Source organism: Anoplopoma fimbria, chromosome 1, assembly GCF_027596085.1.
Source record: "Anoplopoma fimbria isolate UVic2021 breed Golden Eagle Sablefish chromosome 1, Afim_UVic_2022, whole genome shotgun sequence".
NCBI lineage: Eukaryota > Metazoa > Chordata > Actinopteri > Perciformes > Anoplopomatidae > Anoplopoma > Anoplopoma fimbria.
In genome coordinates, this window is record NC_072449.1 from 5,399,242 (window position 1) to 5,415,377 (window position 16,136).

General features: G+C 40.4%; 2 protein-coding genes across 2 annotated transcripts; one reads left to right on the forward strand and one right to left on the reverse strand.

Annotated features, from left to right (window-relative positions):
* The first annotated feature begins 1,235 nt into the window (after positions 1-1,235).
* Positions 1,236-4,393, forward strand: LOC129091711 (endonuclease domain-containing 1 protein-like). The gene is made up of 6 exons (XM_054599410.1): positions 1,236-1,353; positions 2,301-2,320; positions 2,420-2,520; positions 2,697-2,811; positions 3,183-3,339; positions 3,915-4,393. Exons 1-6 carry the CDS (start codon positions 1,236-1,238, stop codon positions 4,319-4,321), a joined length of 918 nt encoding a protein of 305 aa, XP_054455385.1. The 3' UTR covers positions 4,322-4,393.
* A 796-nt stretch (positions 4,394-5,189) lies between these two features.
* zgc:162193 (TRPM8 channel-associated factor homolog) lies at positions 5,190-14,143 on the reverse strand. The gene is made up of 11 exons (XM_054612611.1): positions 13,497-14,143; positions 12,672-12,885; positions 12,283-12,568; positions 10,542-10,843; positions 10,118-10,292; positions 9,883-9,977; positions 9,354-9,564; positions 8,914-9,150; positions 7,726-7,949; positions 7,515-7,628; positions 5,190-5,432 (listed from the first exon to the last, which is right to left on the reverse strand). The coding sequence occupies exons 1-11, from the start codon at positions 14,141-14,143 to the stop codon at positions 5,190-5,192; spliced, it is 2,748 nt and encodes a 915-aa protein (XP_054468586.1).
* Positions 14,144-16,136: the final 1,993 nt, after the last annotated feature.

The following is a 16,136-nucleotide window of genomic DNA, read 5'->3' on the forward strand; positions in this document are numbered from 1 at the left end:
GCCATGTACCGTGAAATCTTGGGCGACAACCTCCTTCCCTCAGCCAGGACACTGAAAATGGGTCGTGAATGGGTCTTAACACGTGGTACTTGTGTGGGTTGAACCAGAATTTGGTCAACACATAACACATTTTTTAACAGCACTCTATGTTCGCTTCACATAGTCCCCATCTGTCTTTCAAATTATATTTTATGTATTTTAACACTTTTATGTCTATACATTTTATTAATTGAATTAATTATTTGTCATTTTAAATGTACAATGTTTTCCAGTCTTTATTCATCTGTTGAAATGTTTTGATTGCACGTAGAGCTACATGGTCTGTATGAAATGTTTTATATACAGTGAAGGAAATAATTATTTGATTATTGCCAATTTTGTAAGTTTGCCCACTGACAAAGAAATGAACGGTCTATAATTTTAATGGTAGGTTTATTTTAACAGTGAGAGACAGAATATAAAAAAATGAATCCAGAAAATTACATCAGATAAAAGTTTTAAATTTATTTGACGTTTCTTGTAGTTGGTCACCAGCACATCTCAGGGGGGATTTTGGTCCACTCCTTTTTGCAGATCCTCTCCAAATCCTTAAGGTTTCGAGGCTGTCACTTGGCAACTCAAAGTTTCAGCAACCTCCACAGATTTTCTCTGGGATTAAGGTCCGGAGACTGCGGAGCCACTCCATGACCTCAATGTGATTCTTCTTGAGCCACTCCTTTGTTGCCTTGGCCGTATGTTTTGGGTCATTGTCGTCAAACAGTTACTCTGAATCACAGAAAGTTGAATTACTTTCTGGTTTCTTTGGTTTTGTAAGTTGGTGTCCCTGGCGTCTGTTGTCATAGCAACCACAAGGCAGCGATGGAAGGCTGCAGCCAGAGAAATATCTGGAATCTTATCTACCATGAAATGATTCCTTCATCTGCATCGTCTGAATATTTTATGATCTCAGGCTTGTTATCACAAGATTTAAGAAAAACAAGATTTCCCATGAAAATATGTTTGTATTTCCACCTTCACCTTGACCAACGTGGTCCCTCAGAACCGCAAGCTGAACCAGAACGCCTGGAGCACCTACGAGTCCAACCTCACCAAACTTTTCCGGGACAAGTGCTCTAAGGCCTTCGTGCTGGTCGGCACCGTTCCCTCCAAAGACAACTGGATCATGAAAAACAACGTGAATCCCCCAGGATACCAAGCCACCATCTGCTCCCCCACCTGACCAGATTCAACCAACGATGGCACTAAAGATACAGCCACTGCACCCCGAGGCAAAGACCCCTGTTCTAGGGAGCAGTGGGGCCGCAGGATTTGACGTTTTCTGTGCCGGAGCACCTATCCTCAGACCAGGACCGGGTAACGATAACTCTCTACAATGGTCCAAAGAAGAAATTTTCTTTAAAATAACTACGAAAGTGAGTCACTAAAGTGTGCTAAGAACGAACAGCAGTTTCATGGATGAAAGATGGCCATTTTTTGGACCTATACACCTCTTTATACTTCCTCCATCATTACGTTAAAACATACTAAATTAATTTTCCTGCTTAAGTAAAGGGATGCACGGGAGAACCAGAACCAGGACTGAGAGGGGCAGACTGTCAGACCCTGCTGCAGTAAAATTAGAGGTTTTCCAAAGGGAATTTGGTGCTCGGAAGCACTACCACTTTTGTCCACAGGGACCGCCAAAATCATTTATTTATATTCTGTCTCTCACTGTTAAAATAAACCTACCATTAAAATTATAGACCGTTCATTTCTTTGTCAGTGGGCAAACTTACAAAATTGGCAATAATCAAATAATTATTTCCTTCACTGTATATAAAACATTTCATACAGACCATGTAGCTCTAAGTGCTGCACATTTAAAAAAAAAAAAAAAAAAGAACTACTATAATTACTTTAATTTTTTTTACTACTAGTGCAATCAAAACATTTCAACAGATGAATAAAGACTGGAAAACATTGTACATTTAAAATGACGAATAATTAAATCGATTAATAAAATGTATAGACATAAAAGTGTTAAAATACATAAAATATAATTTCAGAGACAAATGGGAACTATGTGAAGCGAACATAGAGTGCTGTTAAAAATGTGTTATGTGTTAACCAAATTCTGGTTCAACCCACACAAGTACCACGTGTTAGCAGGAGTTCATATAAAAGCAGAGGACGAACAGGGTGAAAAGTAAAGAGAACTACACAGGACAGTCAAGAATCCCTGATACCAAAGGCTTTGTCCAGGATGCAAACCTTGGTGACTTTGTGCGCTCTTCTCTCGCTCCTCTTCTCTGTTCATGCAGATGTTGTGAAGCGTTTTGAGGTTTGTGACCTTATTCCAGTTCTAACACTTTAAAAAAAATCTAATTTGAGTGGTTTCTCACTTAGAAGTCTGTGTTTTTTATTTATTTTTTTGTCCCAGGATGTGCCAGAATGTTTGAAATACTTCTATCAAGGGAAGGTGCCAGAGTTGGGGGCTTCTACACCCGATTTTGACCATATCTGTCAGCGCTTCAGCAACACGTAGGGAAAGAAACTAGACCTCTATACTTAAGTATAAAAGCAGCACTATAATGTGAACTTCACAGGTGCACTCAGTTAGATGTAGATGTTTTAAAGTACAGAATGTTTATTTCACCTCATTCTTTTCCATTGAAACATGATCCCTGGATCATTAAACTAAATCTTTGCTCCACCAGGTTCCACTTCGCCACCCTGTATGACACAAACCATCGCATCGCCGTCTACTCTGCCTATCAATTCCAGCACAGTGACGGAGGCGGCAGGGAGAATAGGTGGTTTGTAGAGCCTCAGGTTCGTGTGTGTTGTATATGTTCATACGTGATTGTAACACAAATTGACAGTGAAATTCTAACAGTGACCCACTGTATTATGCGTATATTGCTGTGAAAGCGAGTCCCATGATCCAAACGGTCTAGTGCTTCTTTTCACAATCATTTATTGCTTAAAGCTGATAAATTACTGTACATTTTGATTACAATAACTGCTGCAAGTAAAATATTGTATTTTTAATCATTACTGTAAATAACTGTAATTACAGTAATTTGCTATATTTTCTTGATACAGTCAAGATACAGTTCATTGTATAAAATTGCTGCCAGTAATTTACAGTTAAAGTGACGTCTGTAAATGTTTGTTTAAATCTGAATTATTTTGCCTTACAGCTGGTGAACAAGTCCTGGAAAGCAGAGATGGAGGAAGGGGGCTTGCTGGAGAAGGACTACCCTGGGGTCTACCAAGGAGCGAAACAGGCTCTGAATGAGGATTACACTGGCTCCGGCTTCGACCGAGGTCACCTCAACCCCAATGGACACCACGCAGGTAATGGAGGCTGATCGTGGGGGATTTTAGGGGGCAAAGATGTCAACTGAGTTCAACATTGCACCCCTGATGTACTGTATTGGAAACCTCTGTTGGATTATTACTAATTTTTTAAACACTTGTGATCATGAAATGATTCCTTCATCTGCATCGTCTGAATATTTTATGATCTCAGGCTTGTTATCACAAGATTTAAGAAAAATAAGATTTCCCATGAAAATATGTTTGTATTTCATTTTTTTGTGTGTATTTAATGTAATCCCCTATTGTTTTTTATTATTTGTTTTGTGGACATTGTTATTACAACTACTATAAGAATCAATATTGTTCAAATATTAGCTGATATCTGATTAATATTAGAATAGGAACAAACAACATTCATCTTCTAGACTGCAGCCGCTGTAGCCTTGGATTGTGCCTCCAGTTTATAACTCAACAAGTTTAAAGGATAATTTGGGTGAAATTTTAATCCTGGTGGAATCAGAATGCTTAAGCTACTAGACAAAAAAACTAACGACAAACTAACTTTATTTCTTGCGTAACTTCCTGTTATCCTCCATTCCTCTCTCTTACAGTCCCTAGCCGCAATGCCACCTTCACCCTGACCAACGTGGTCCCTCAGAACCGCAAGCTGAACCAGAACGCCTGGAGCACCTACGAGTCCGATCTCACCAAACTTTTCCGATCTCACAACTGCTTCGTGCTGGTCGGCGCCGTTCCCTCCAAAGACAACTGGATCGTGAAAAACAACGTGAACCGTGTCAACATCCCGGACTACATTTGGAACGCCTACTGCTGTGTGGACAACAATGGTCGACCCGTTGAGAGCGGCGCTGGCACCGCGAGGAACACGGAGGACAACCTGGTGGAGAAGCTCTCACTGGAGAAACTGGGAGAATTCCTCCGTGAGAAATACAATAAGGAAGTAGGGGAGCTGTTTGACAACAACTGCAAGGCGAAAGATATAGAAAAAAAGGGATGACAAAATAATTTTAAGGGTTGAGTTTCACTCATTTGTTGACATGGTGAAATAATATAAATAAATGAAAACAAATAAATGGGGTAAAATAACTGTTTATTTGTGTCTTTTTTTATGTGACAGCAAAGACAAATATCAAAAGACAAAACTGAAAAACATGGCAAGTGTCATTCTTATGAACACAGCCTGAATCACAAACTGTCATTTACGGTAATATATTGTGTGATTAAATTAATTAATTTCATGTCTTGTGAAAAAGATGAACCACCATCCACTACATCAGGGTTAATGTGTAAAAAAAACCATCCAATAAGCAATTATAGGAATTGATGTATGAGTATATAGTGTAACTTAAAACAGCTTAAGAGAAAATAATCAATGAAAGAGCCAACTTACTGATTCACAAAAGAAACACCCAAATATCTATAAAAACTATTAGAAGTAATACGACTCTGAAAGAAGATTTACTTTTCTGTTAGAATATGTCTTTTACTTATGCCTCTCCCTATGTTATTATGGTTTCTGAAAAACATTTATAACTGCTATAATCAACATGCATGTATTACAAATGGGTGAAATGACTGTGTGGAATAGGAAAGGAGTCAATCGTATTGATGAACCCACAGATATTGATCATCCACCAGCTTGGCTCTACTGAGTGATTATTCCCGCCCAACCAGCAGTATTATATTGATTTAAACTGCAAATGTACTTTTTAATAATTTTTAAAGCTTTCATAAACAGACCTAGAACTGTAATGTAAACATTTTTAGTAGTTATAAAGAGTATTAATATTCTTTTAAACAAATCCCTTTATTATTATAAACCACCACCGACCTCTCTGCACATTTAATAAGCTGCAGTGTGAAGTTTAATCATATTTGACCATGGGGTGGTCGCACCAGGAAGGCAGGTTGGAGAGTTTCTCCTCAGTGGCTGTTTCTATGGGCCAGCCCCAGGACTTAAAGAACGCAGACAGGTTCATCCCCACAGTCTGGGAGAAAGTCACAGCGTACAGGTTCATCTTTCCAGGGTTGTCACTGGGATAGTTCCTTATCTCGTGGTACGCAGCAAACACCTTCTTAAAGGCGTCCCAGCCAAACTTCTCCTGGAGCTGAATGGAAGGAAACAGAGGTTGAGGGAACATTTTAAACACAGCGGGTTGGTGGGGGAATTAAAGTGTATGAGTGAGTTCACAAATTAACTGCAATGAAGTCCTAAGAGGCTATTTTAGCCGCACGACAATGTGGCTTTAATGTCACTCAGTCCATCAATCCATCACTACAGTTCAGAGTGAAATATCTAAACATTTATTGGATGGAGATGAAATTCGGTTAAGACATTAATGAACCACAGAGGATGAGTTTTAACTTTTTGTGAATAATAACTAAATTATAATTATGTATTTCAAAGCGCACCACTCTATCCACCAAAAATGTAACTGTAGAAAGAACAATTCATCTGGAGATGGGAGTTGTACAACTCTTTGACAGAGAAGTTCAAAGGTCAGCCGTATTACTACCAGGTTACACCTGAACTACTTTATGCTGTAATGTGGTGTTCATTATGGAAAATCCATCACAGAAGTCTAAAAACAAAACAAAACAGCTCCATCTGCAGCACCAAAGGCATTTTCACTTCATGAATTATAGCGAAATGGATGGACCTTTGTTGTTCTAACACTGCAGAATTTTGTTCTGACCCAGAAACATCCTGGCCATCTGGCTTTCACAGGTCACGGCATAAATACTTGGGTCGAGAGAACAGGAACCAACTGAGAGTTTCACAATTATTTTCTGTAGCTCCGTATAACACTGTATAAGTCTTTAGAGTATATTCAATAACCCCAATCAAGTTATTTCACAATTGATTTCAGGTAAATAGGTCTTTCTCCCGTCTTTATGGAGTGGAAAAAAAGAGTTAAAACCATTTCATGTTTCTCAAACCAGACTCATCATGTGACCATACTGCCATCCAGTGGTCAATTGGTGATATCATATATATGTGTCAAAGTGACGAGATGCTGTGACGCAGTTAAGGCGACAGTACATATTAACGATAGTTATAAGATGTTTACACGCTAGTAAGTCCCACAACGCACATTTCTGATCCACATAATCTTTGTTAAATCCTGTGTATTAAGTTTATGTAACTGAAATTCCATTTCTGTAATCATACGTGTGTAAGGTTTATTAATCTCATTGTGAAGAAAAGTATGTGGTTTATTTGTTTAAAATGTTCTCGTCTTCATCGACAAGAACGACTTTCGTTTGGAGGGATGCGAGCCGACTCAGAGGACCGCAGAAACAGCTGGCTGAACTCCACAAAAGGCATCTGGACACCGCTGCTCAAAGCAAAACTGAAATCTTCTTGATATGATCCAGGGTTGGTGTCAGGTAAAGGCTCTGAATGATACTAATTTAGATTGATAGAGTAGAAATAGGGTTATAAGAAAACCTCTTTCCTTCACTATTTGAATCATCTGCCTGTGTTATTTGGAATCAACTCATTCATCATTTGTATTCTTGTTTATTTATTAATTTTGTTGTCCATTCACTTAATTATATTAGAAATAATGTCATATTATTTCAAAGTGGTACTTATAAGGTCAATGAAATCAGGACTTACGCCTGAGATATTGAGACTGGATAATCTGTTGCCAAATTATTTACTTTATTTTTATTATTTTACTCTATTCAGAGGTGGTGCCCCATAAGTTTTAACGTGAGCAATATTTTAATTTTAACGTAGTTTGATAAAACACACTACAGAATCATCAAGTTGGTTAAATCAGTTTACCAGTTATAATTAAATTCTTAATGTTGACATGAAAAGTGTTTACAAGTTGGAGACTGTATGGTAACTCCCATATGACCTGAGCTGTACTTTAAGCATTCTAACATGAACATGCAAACTAGTCAAATGTTATCCTTAAACTCAAAGAAATTCACCCATAGAAATAACAACAGACCAAACTTTTTTGCCTTGTTTCGGAAATAGCCAAATTGTGTCTCCGTTACTCAGCATAAAGTAACATTTTCTATTCCATCTACAGCCTAATAGGGGCGGCAGCGGGACTATAGACTTAAAGCATATTTTCATTGTCTGGGTTTTTCGATGCTGGATAAATGGTGACTCCCGTCTGACCCACGCATAGTTTCTCTGCAGAATTTAAAATACAGTAACTCCATTTCACCTGCATGTATGTTTCCAGGGCTGTCCATAGGGTCCAGTCGCTGAGCTTCTTGCCCCCTTTAACATACTTGTCATTACGGTTCTTCCGCTTTGTCAAGGTCATATTTGGATGAGCCTGCATTGGAGGAATCATGATATTATGATGTGAACACAGGGTAAATAACAATACTGATTTTATTATTGTTATCCAAGATAAAAGTCATTCACTCCACCTTTTCCTTGCTCAGCCCCAGCAACTCTTCGTGCACATACACTGACCACAGGTTGCACGTGCACTCAGTGGTGTTTGGTGGGAACTCCCAGCAGCTTCTCTGTTGGTTGTGTCCCAGTTCGTGGATTTGTCCCCACAGGCCCTTGGTTCTTGCATCGTCTGGTTTGAGAAGCTCAGGTGCTTTAGGTAAGTGTATCATCACAGGATAGCCTGCGTGCATCCCACCTGGACGGAGAGACGTTAGTGTGTGTTTGATATTTCAATAGCAATGCACATTTACAGACGTGTCTTTGGCTACTTTTGATTTATTTTGGGCTGGGAAAATGGAGTCGGACACATATGGAGACAAGCGACAACCTCCGGTTCTCTTGAGTGTATCCAATGTGTCTTAAAACTTGCATTCTCTCTACTGACCAGCAGGGCGCGACTCCTCTGGTTGCAAAACAAAGGATTTATTACCTCAGTAAACATTGTAAACATGAGTTTATGATCTGAATCGCGAGTTTCAGGTGTTCTTCAATACAGTATCATGTTCATTTAGCAAATTACTATAAAGCGGAGTATGCTTTAGGGCGGGCTTTCTGTGATTGACAGGTCACTGCCACTACCAGAGCCGTATGCAGTGTTTCCAGGTCACTCCTCCGTGTCCAAATATGGTAACTTGCGTTCACCGGTTTCAAGAAGTCAAGATGGCGAAGGCCAAATCATCATAATGGCAGTCAACAACAAATGGGTGACGTCATGAAAACTGACTAAAAACTGGCTCTAACTGATCAAGTCCTGTAAGGCGCTTTGGATAAAAGCGTCTGCTAAATGCCTGTAATGTAATGTAATGTAATGTAAAGTCGGACACAAATCTAACCATCATGTATTCTGCAATAATCAATGACTCTGTGCAGGCCTGGCTAGTCAAGAAACAAGACGAATAATAGTCCGTTCGGCAGTAATAGTCAGCTGGTTTCATTGTCAACATCTGTTGTCGCTAAGTTGTGAGTTTTGTATTTGCGTTGTGGCCCTTACTTTCGTACGACACTACTCGGCCACTGTAGATCTTGGGCCCAAGACTGGATTGATTTTGAAGCAGTATTAAAGATTTAAATAACGCAAACACTATTCTTCCCTTACAGAACATGCAGCGAAAACATCGTTTGATTGAATATGTGAGAATGTGACAGCAAAACACACTTACCATGAGAAATCTGCACGTCTGCTACCATGCGTTCTTTGCGGGGAAATTTGTGTGGTATGACAGCCAGATCAGCGATGCCCTTCATGATGTTGTTCCAAAGTGCTTCCAACTTATCAAGGCTCTCCAGGTCTCGAACAAGGTCTGAAGGTACGGTGAAGATGATGTTGTCAAACTCCAACTCTGCCCAGGGGGAGGGAGCTTTACGCAGCGACAACCAATCAGCTGCTGTGGTGACACCTGAAACATACCAAGAGTGGGTTTTAAGAGTGAATCAAACAACAAATCAAATCAAATCAAATCAAGAAGGGCTCTCTGGGCCCCTAACAGGATATTGAATAAACAAGTAGACTTTTTTTCCAGGGAGCAAATATGTTCATACTGCTGCATGATGTGCATTAGATTCTCCTCACAGTCCTGAACAAGCAGTGACACACACTCACCAGACTTGTAATAAGGAGCAGTTACAGCCATCGGCACTATGACCTCCGCCCCCGCCACCTTTGTGTTGGGCGGTGCCACCAGGTAGATGAGTCCCCCCCACAGGTTCCACACCTTTATCTTCTCTGAGGTTACAGGAAAATGCTCGCAAACAGACGCTGCTCTCTTCAACTCTTCATGTTTCAGGTAGTCTGACTGAGAACTGATCTGGATCTGAGGGCGACATGGGATATGTGTTACTGCTTTGAAAAACTGTAAGAAAGTTTGTATTGTTCAGTAGATGCATGTGAGTCAATTGATATAAAACAAGCCAGAATAGCATGAATAAATTAAGGCATTCAAAGGAAACAAATAGAGGTGAGCTTGAAGAGAAATGCCTGTCTCCATTTTAAATATTGTGTTTTTTTGGAAGTTCAAGTTACATTTGTGATTTGGGGCTTTATTGACAGATTAAACCTGACTTGATGGTCTAAATTAACAGAACATTAACAAAAACAAAGTGTATTCAGTTATTATTTGATTTTGTGTTACCTTCCAGCTCTTGTTGACCATGTTTGCTGGCATGATGATCTCGGTCCTCATACCAGGAGAGAGGTACAGGCCTGTACTGATCCACTCCTCCTCTTCTAAAGCACATGAAGAGCATATAGGTGCATGTAAGTTAATGTTATTGCAATGTAACACCACACAGACTACTGCAACATTTAACTTGTACAGAGACAAATTACAGGTCTGCATGCATAATCATTTAACAGTGTGGTCTGACCTGCTGTGTTAACATTAATCTTGATCCTTTGGTTTTCCACTGTTGGCATCGAAGGTTTATCCTTGATGAGGTAGGGCAGGAGGGCATCACGATCTGGGGACACACTGTATAACGTTGACCCTACACTGAGGAGTAGGTGGTCTTTGGGGCTCTTCACAGGGTTCCTCTCACTCACCTTGAAGTAAAGAGAATATGAATAACCTTAAATGATGGGCCTCGCTTAATGATGACAATAAAAATTGCTAAAATGATTAATTTTGAATGTGAAAAAGTACAGTATGTTTTAAGATGCAGGATCCAGCTCTCTACATTTTTATGTAATATATGTTTAACTCTCTCTGAATATCAGCCCTACCAGAAAAGAGACTAAATTCTTGACACTTCATATATTCAATCGTAGACTATAAAGTCATGTATGACCCACCTGTGGCATGCCTGCGGACTTCACTATGTCAGTGAGGATGGACAGCATCTGTGTGTAGGAGTAGCTGTCATAAGCCTTCATGTTCAAGTAGTTGGCGCAATCCAGGCTCAGTTTCTTAAGGTGTTCAACCTGATCCTCTGTAAGTTCTTTATCCTGGAAAACATGACCGGCAAAGAGACGAAGGACAGACTGGAAGTGGTTGGTGTCTTTGTTGACCTGGTTAGGCACAGGGGCCTTGTAGAGGCCTTCACTAATGGTTGCCGGCAACATGCTCAAACCCATTTTGTTCAGGATCTTGTTTCCTGAAACACAGTTAAAACAAATATCAACTGATCTACTGGTCCTCCTACTCCTTCAATGGTGAAAGTTTGATGGATCGGATCAAATGAACTCTGGTATTAACATTTAAAAAAATTAAATACCTTAAAGTGGCCCTATTATGCTTTTCCACTTTTTCCCTCTTCTTTAGTTTGTTATATATATTTTTTTACATGTAAAAGGTCCGTAGAGTGTAAAACCTGAAGTCCACGACTAAAAGGAGTTACCCTCCCCCTCAGAAGCTCCTGAGCTCCTGAAACGGCTCCATTGACTTCTCCCCTTCACTTCATTAACTTTATGAGGTCATAACGTTACGGAAGTGACTTAAAACTTTTTCCGGCTAGTTTGGCACTCAAACAACAAAAGAGAGAGAAAGGAGCTGAAGCTCCGGAGGAAGAGTTTTTTTTAAAAATGTGAAATGTTGCCCAATCACAAAAGAGGGAGCTAGTTGACTAATCAGAGCAGACTTTGCTGTCTGGAGGGAGGAGCAATAGAACAACAGAGCGTTTCAGAGAGAGGGTGAGAAGAGGTGCTGCAGGACAGCCAGGATGAGAAAAACAAGGAGTATTATGAGCATTAACGCATGTAAACATGTTGTAACTGTAACTTCAGATAAAAATATGCATCAGGAAAATAGCATAATAGGGCCTGTTTAAGTCGTGTCTATGTGCTCTTATGTCTGTGCTCTTTTTTTAAATTTAGGTTTATGCAGGTGTTTTAGATGAACAATATAAAGCAGCAGAACCAATACAAAAAAAACAGACATGGGGAGAGAACAGGTACACTGGCGACAGCATGATGTGCTATCGATGAACAATAAAGTTGAAATATAACGTAAAAAGTTAAACAATAAAACATTCTGTAGCCAAAAGGTAGACAGGAGATATATATCTGTGAATCAAAATTCCTAAAAGTAATTGTTCATATCTGCTCCAATCAACTAAAACGAGACCCTTCCCACCCCAATTTAACTGAGCATATATTTGAAACCAGTCCGACTTGGGTCTCGGGTCAAGTCTCAGTGTCTGGACCACTCTTTGGTCTTTGTTCTTGTTTCTTTAGTCTCATCTAATCTATGTGTTTATGTGTTTGTTTGCTTCCTTGCTTGTTCTGCCATTCCCAAATTGCCCTCACGGTGTCATCAGTGTTCTCCGACACCTGACTGACTTTCTCACTGGCTGCAGTTGACGTGACAATTACAGTTTTTGTGCTTCTGTTTTAGATCCTCCATCCTCCACTTTGAACCCCACCACTGTACGTTCTGCTCTACTTTGAAACTGTGAGTAAAAGTATCAAGCGCTGTGGAGAAAATCCAGTGTGACAGTCCAGTATAACATATGGATATGCTCAGCAATCATACATATAGTCCTATACCATCGGCTGTTGAACCATAGAATGAAACTCTTGTGGTGCATTATCATACCTGGGTAATCTGTCATTGGGTTTTGCCCACGGTGAGTTTGGGCCCAGTGCCACGAGTGCCCACCAATCAGCAGACCTCCTCCCTCTGCCACAAAGTTTTGGATTTCCTCCGCACCATCGTCGCTGTACAGTGTACTAACAAATACACTCAGGTCTTTCCTTAATTTCGTCTCCTCATACTTTATCTCTGACTCCTTCAGAAGTTTGAGGTTTGGCATAACACCGACGGACCCCTTCCGGCCTTGGTCCAGCCAACCAATGGCATTTTTCCAAAATAGAGCCAGTTCCTGTAATGATGAGAGTTAGACAGAGTTTTTATTACGTGCTCAATTTAACCGATTTCCGTTCATTTAAAGAAATTCATTGAACATTCATTGATTCAGGCTGAACCTTTGATTTCAGAGGAGCTTCATGTGAGATCACAATGACTCGTCCCTTCCCGTAGTAGGCTCCTGCCAGGAATGCCTGTTTATCCTCGTTGGAACCAATGGGGAACGCTAGCGGGCCGTGGACCAGAGCCTCAGAAGCTAAAAGACCCCCGAGGTCAAACTCTGAAATACCCTGGAGTAAGAACTCTAGGTCATCTGTAAAATCCTTACCAACACTGTATTAGAGGAGAGAGGAGGGAGAGTGAGACACAGAGGGTGAGAAGAATCACCAAATTTAGCCTCCATAATCCTCATGCGCCAGTATTCCTACATTCATTTTTAATGTAATAATAAACTTTATTTTTAAGCACTTTCAAAGCAAAGGTTGCAAAATGCTTAACAAGATATTAAACTCTTTAAAAATAGTTGAAAAGTTTTACAACATTGAGTAAAGAAGCAACATATGGATAAGAAAATGCTCAATAAAATAGTCTCAATAAAGAAATGAACGTCAGAGAGATTATCTAGATTTGTTTGCCGTGTCAAGCAGAGTTTCATTGAAGAAAATCTCACAAAATGCTCCTTAAGTAAGTAAACACACAAAAGTTACGTATAATAAATGAAATGTGTCGTATTACGCTCCTGCAGCGGTTTTTGGGTTGGAATATTACATCACACTCAGAAGACAAAACAATGCAATGTGACAAAAGACAAGTGAACGTTGAAGTAAATTGCTTCAGTGATCGAGCTGTATAGATTTGTATCAGTGATGAGGGCCACACATGAAGCAGATTTTAGATTAAAAGAAAAGTCACACATTTGAAATAGAAGAGGAGTATACACTTACCGTAAAGCCATCCATGAGGATGGGATCTCTGGGCTGACATCCAGGATCTCTACCTTCCCATAGTGCTTAGTAAAGTAGATCCCAGCCACAGCAGACACTTTATTCCCTGGAAAGCATAGAATTGGGTTCTCCTTAGGGTTATTGTGAGCCCAGTTCCATGCCTGCCCTGCTATCAGCACTCCTCCTCCAGCTTTCAGAAAAGCCACCAGGTCCTTCTCGTCTGCACCAACGCAGTAGGCGTCCGTCACGTACACACCAACCTCCCGATTATCAGTAAAGGCCCCAACAACTGAGACTTGGAAGCTGGACTTGCTGAGGTTATCAGCGACTCCCTTGATGTTTTTGTGGACACCTACAGACAGGTTGTCAGATCCATCTCCTCTCAGCCAGGTCAGAGCGTTTTCTACCAGAGCAGGAAAGGCCGTCAGGTATCCCTCGTGACCCAGGACCACGATCCTCCCACGGCCGTACAGAGAGGCTGCCATCAGGACCTGGCTTTGGCTGTTCATTGCTAAAGGAAAGGCATAGTCTCCAATCAGCACCAGGTCACTGGGGACACAGGGGCCACGGAGGTCAAGCTCCCTCAAACCTCTCATCAGGGACATATAGGCCCCTTTTTGGTGGTTTTGGACGCGCTGCTTGGACATGGTGAGAAGGATCGATTCTCTGAAGATCAGATGAAATGTTAAAATAAAGCTGTGGTCAGGATGTTGAGTCAGTCAGACTTTCCTGTGGGAGAACAAGAGACAGAGCTGACAGAGATTAAAAATACAAAAAAAAGCATGACAGATGGCCTACTGTTTATTTTGCACATCATGAAACAACAAAGTTAGAACAAAAAATATATAAATCTGCAACTTCAGCTTCAGAGACAATAAAAAAAATTTAGTAACAAAGTATGTTTTAACAACATGAAAGCAGAAAGTTACGTTTTACCTGAAAGTTTAATAAGCTTTCTGCTTGTATTAAAACACGGTGACAAAATAGCTTCCCAATAAGGCAATCCTCCAGGGACACTTCCTTACAGTAGAGAAGTGGCTATATATATATATGAGAACAGTAGCAGAAAAAAGGTAAATACAGTAAGAGGAGGGACTTCGGTCCAAACAACCAATGGTCTATTGCAGGATTAGGAAAGATCATACATCAAAAGCGACACATGTGCTGCATTTGCATTTAATCAGCACTCGAAGCATCAAGTACACCCAACTTTACATCAAGTACACTCAAGCTTTTATTCAGCTATAGATAAACTACTGAAGATATTTGCTTGCTTTGCAGGAATTCACTGACTCACCGTGTGTTCCCATCCTAATTAAACAGAATAGGAGATTCAAAAACCTCTTGTTGAAAGAATGACCTTTTCAATGTAACTGTGCTTCCGCAACCATGACTCATGACCTGCATTAGATGAAACTGTGCTTATAACCATATATGTACTCATAGTCTGCAAGCAGCCGAGTGCTTCAGTTATAACCATATATGTACTCGTAGCCTGCATTCACAGCTAAGCGTTATATGATAAAAATGAGTGCAGAAGATGTTGACAGGAAGTTATGTAACTAGCATGGGCAAGGCATCCTGTCGCCAGTCAGCATAAAAGCAGAAGCCTCTCCTTGAGAGACAGTCTTTCTGGGCTTGTTCTTGTAAGCACCCTTCGAGAGGTAAAAAGATCCCTCAAGAAGGGCAGTACCCCACCCCCTAAGCCTCAGAAGAGCAGTTCCCCCCTTGAGAGGTAAAAGATCCCTCAGAAAGGCAGACCCCACTCTAAAAGAAAACCACAAGGAACTGAGGAAAGAACAGGGATGTAAAGGAAATGTTGACAAAACCTAACTTTTACTTAATGTAGTTGTAACGTTTGCCTTTTTTTTTTATATGGCTGAAACCTTTTCTCAATAAAAATATATCGGTACCCATTGTGTACTGGTAACACCAATCGATTGTGTCGCTGCCTCCTTGGACCTCTTTGTCTAGCCAGAGACATCTGCCTGAAGGGTAAGTGCTGTACTTGTTATAAATTGATACAAGACAGTTCTGTTTGAACTGAAGTTTTAAAGGTTAAGGGGACCACAGTGAAAGCACTGGGGCACTCGATGAATACCACCTAAAAATCCATAACGTTGAGACGTAACATATGGGACTGGTTTATGACTAGCCAGAACTAAAGAAAGAGATGCAGTAAACTTGTGATAGGACCCCTTAAGAGCAATAGCTGATCCAATACCCGATAAGAGTGAATTATCAAGATTACAGGAACATAGTAAACCGACGACGTGATCAATGTCACCTTACTCTGTAGTTTTAACGTTCCTCTATTCAGACGAACAGGAACCTCGCTGTTTAGCATACAATATTGGATAGGGCTACGGGTAGTATAGCTCCGGAACCTACGTAGACGCTAGGGAACAAGACTCGTAACCTTGTTAACAGCAATAGACGTAGGGGCCGGTAACCACTCCGGAGCCGGACTCGCTACATGGCGCCCAACGTGGGGCACGATTAAGATATCGTGTCAAACTCGAACCTAACCTGAGAAGAGAAGTAGAGGTTGTAAGTTTAAGGCTATCCTCAGCGAAAAAAGCTGAGCTGAGACAACTCCGAACTTAAAATACAACTGAACTCTCATACCAATCTCAAACG

What these genes read in the sequence shown, in the direction of transcription:
- LOC129091711 (XM_054599410.1), top strand. Translation starts at nt 1,236, where the DNA reads ATGGCACTAAAGATACAGCCACTGCACCCCGAGGCAAAGACCCCTGTT. An exon ending in ATGTTGTGAAGCGTTTTGAG is followed by an intron (nt 2,321 to 2,419) that starts GTTTGTGACCTT and finishes TTTTTGTCCCAG; the next exon opens with GATGTGCCAGAATGTTTGAA. An exon ending in TGTCAGCGCTTCAGCAACAC is followed by an intron (nt 2,521 to 2,696) that starts GTAGGGAAAGAA and finishes TTGCTCCACCAG; the next exon opens with GTTCCACTTCGCCACCCTGT.
- zgc:162193 (XM_054612611.1), bottom strand. Translation starts at nt 14,143, where the DNA reads ATGTCCAAGCAGCGCGTCCAAAACCACCAAAAAGGGGCCTATATGTCC. An exon ending in TCCTCATGGATGGCTTTACG is followed by an intron (nt 12,886 to 13,496) that starts GTAAGTGTATAC and finishes CCTCTAATACAG; the next exon opens with TGTTGGTAAGGATTTTACAG. An exon ending in TGGGGCTGAGCAAGGAAAAG is followed by an intron (nt 7,629 to 7,725) that starts GTGGAGTGAATG and finishes CCTCCAATGCAG; the next exon opens with GCTCATCCAAATATGACCTT.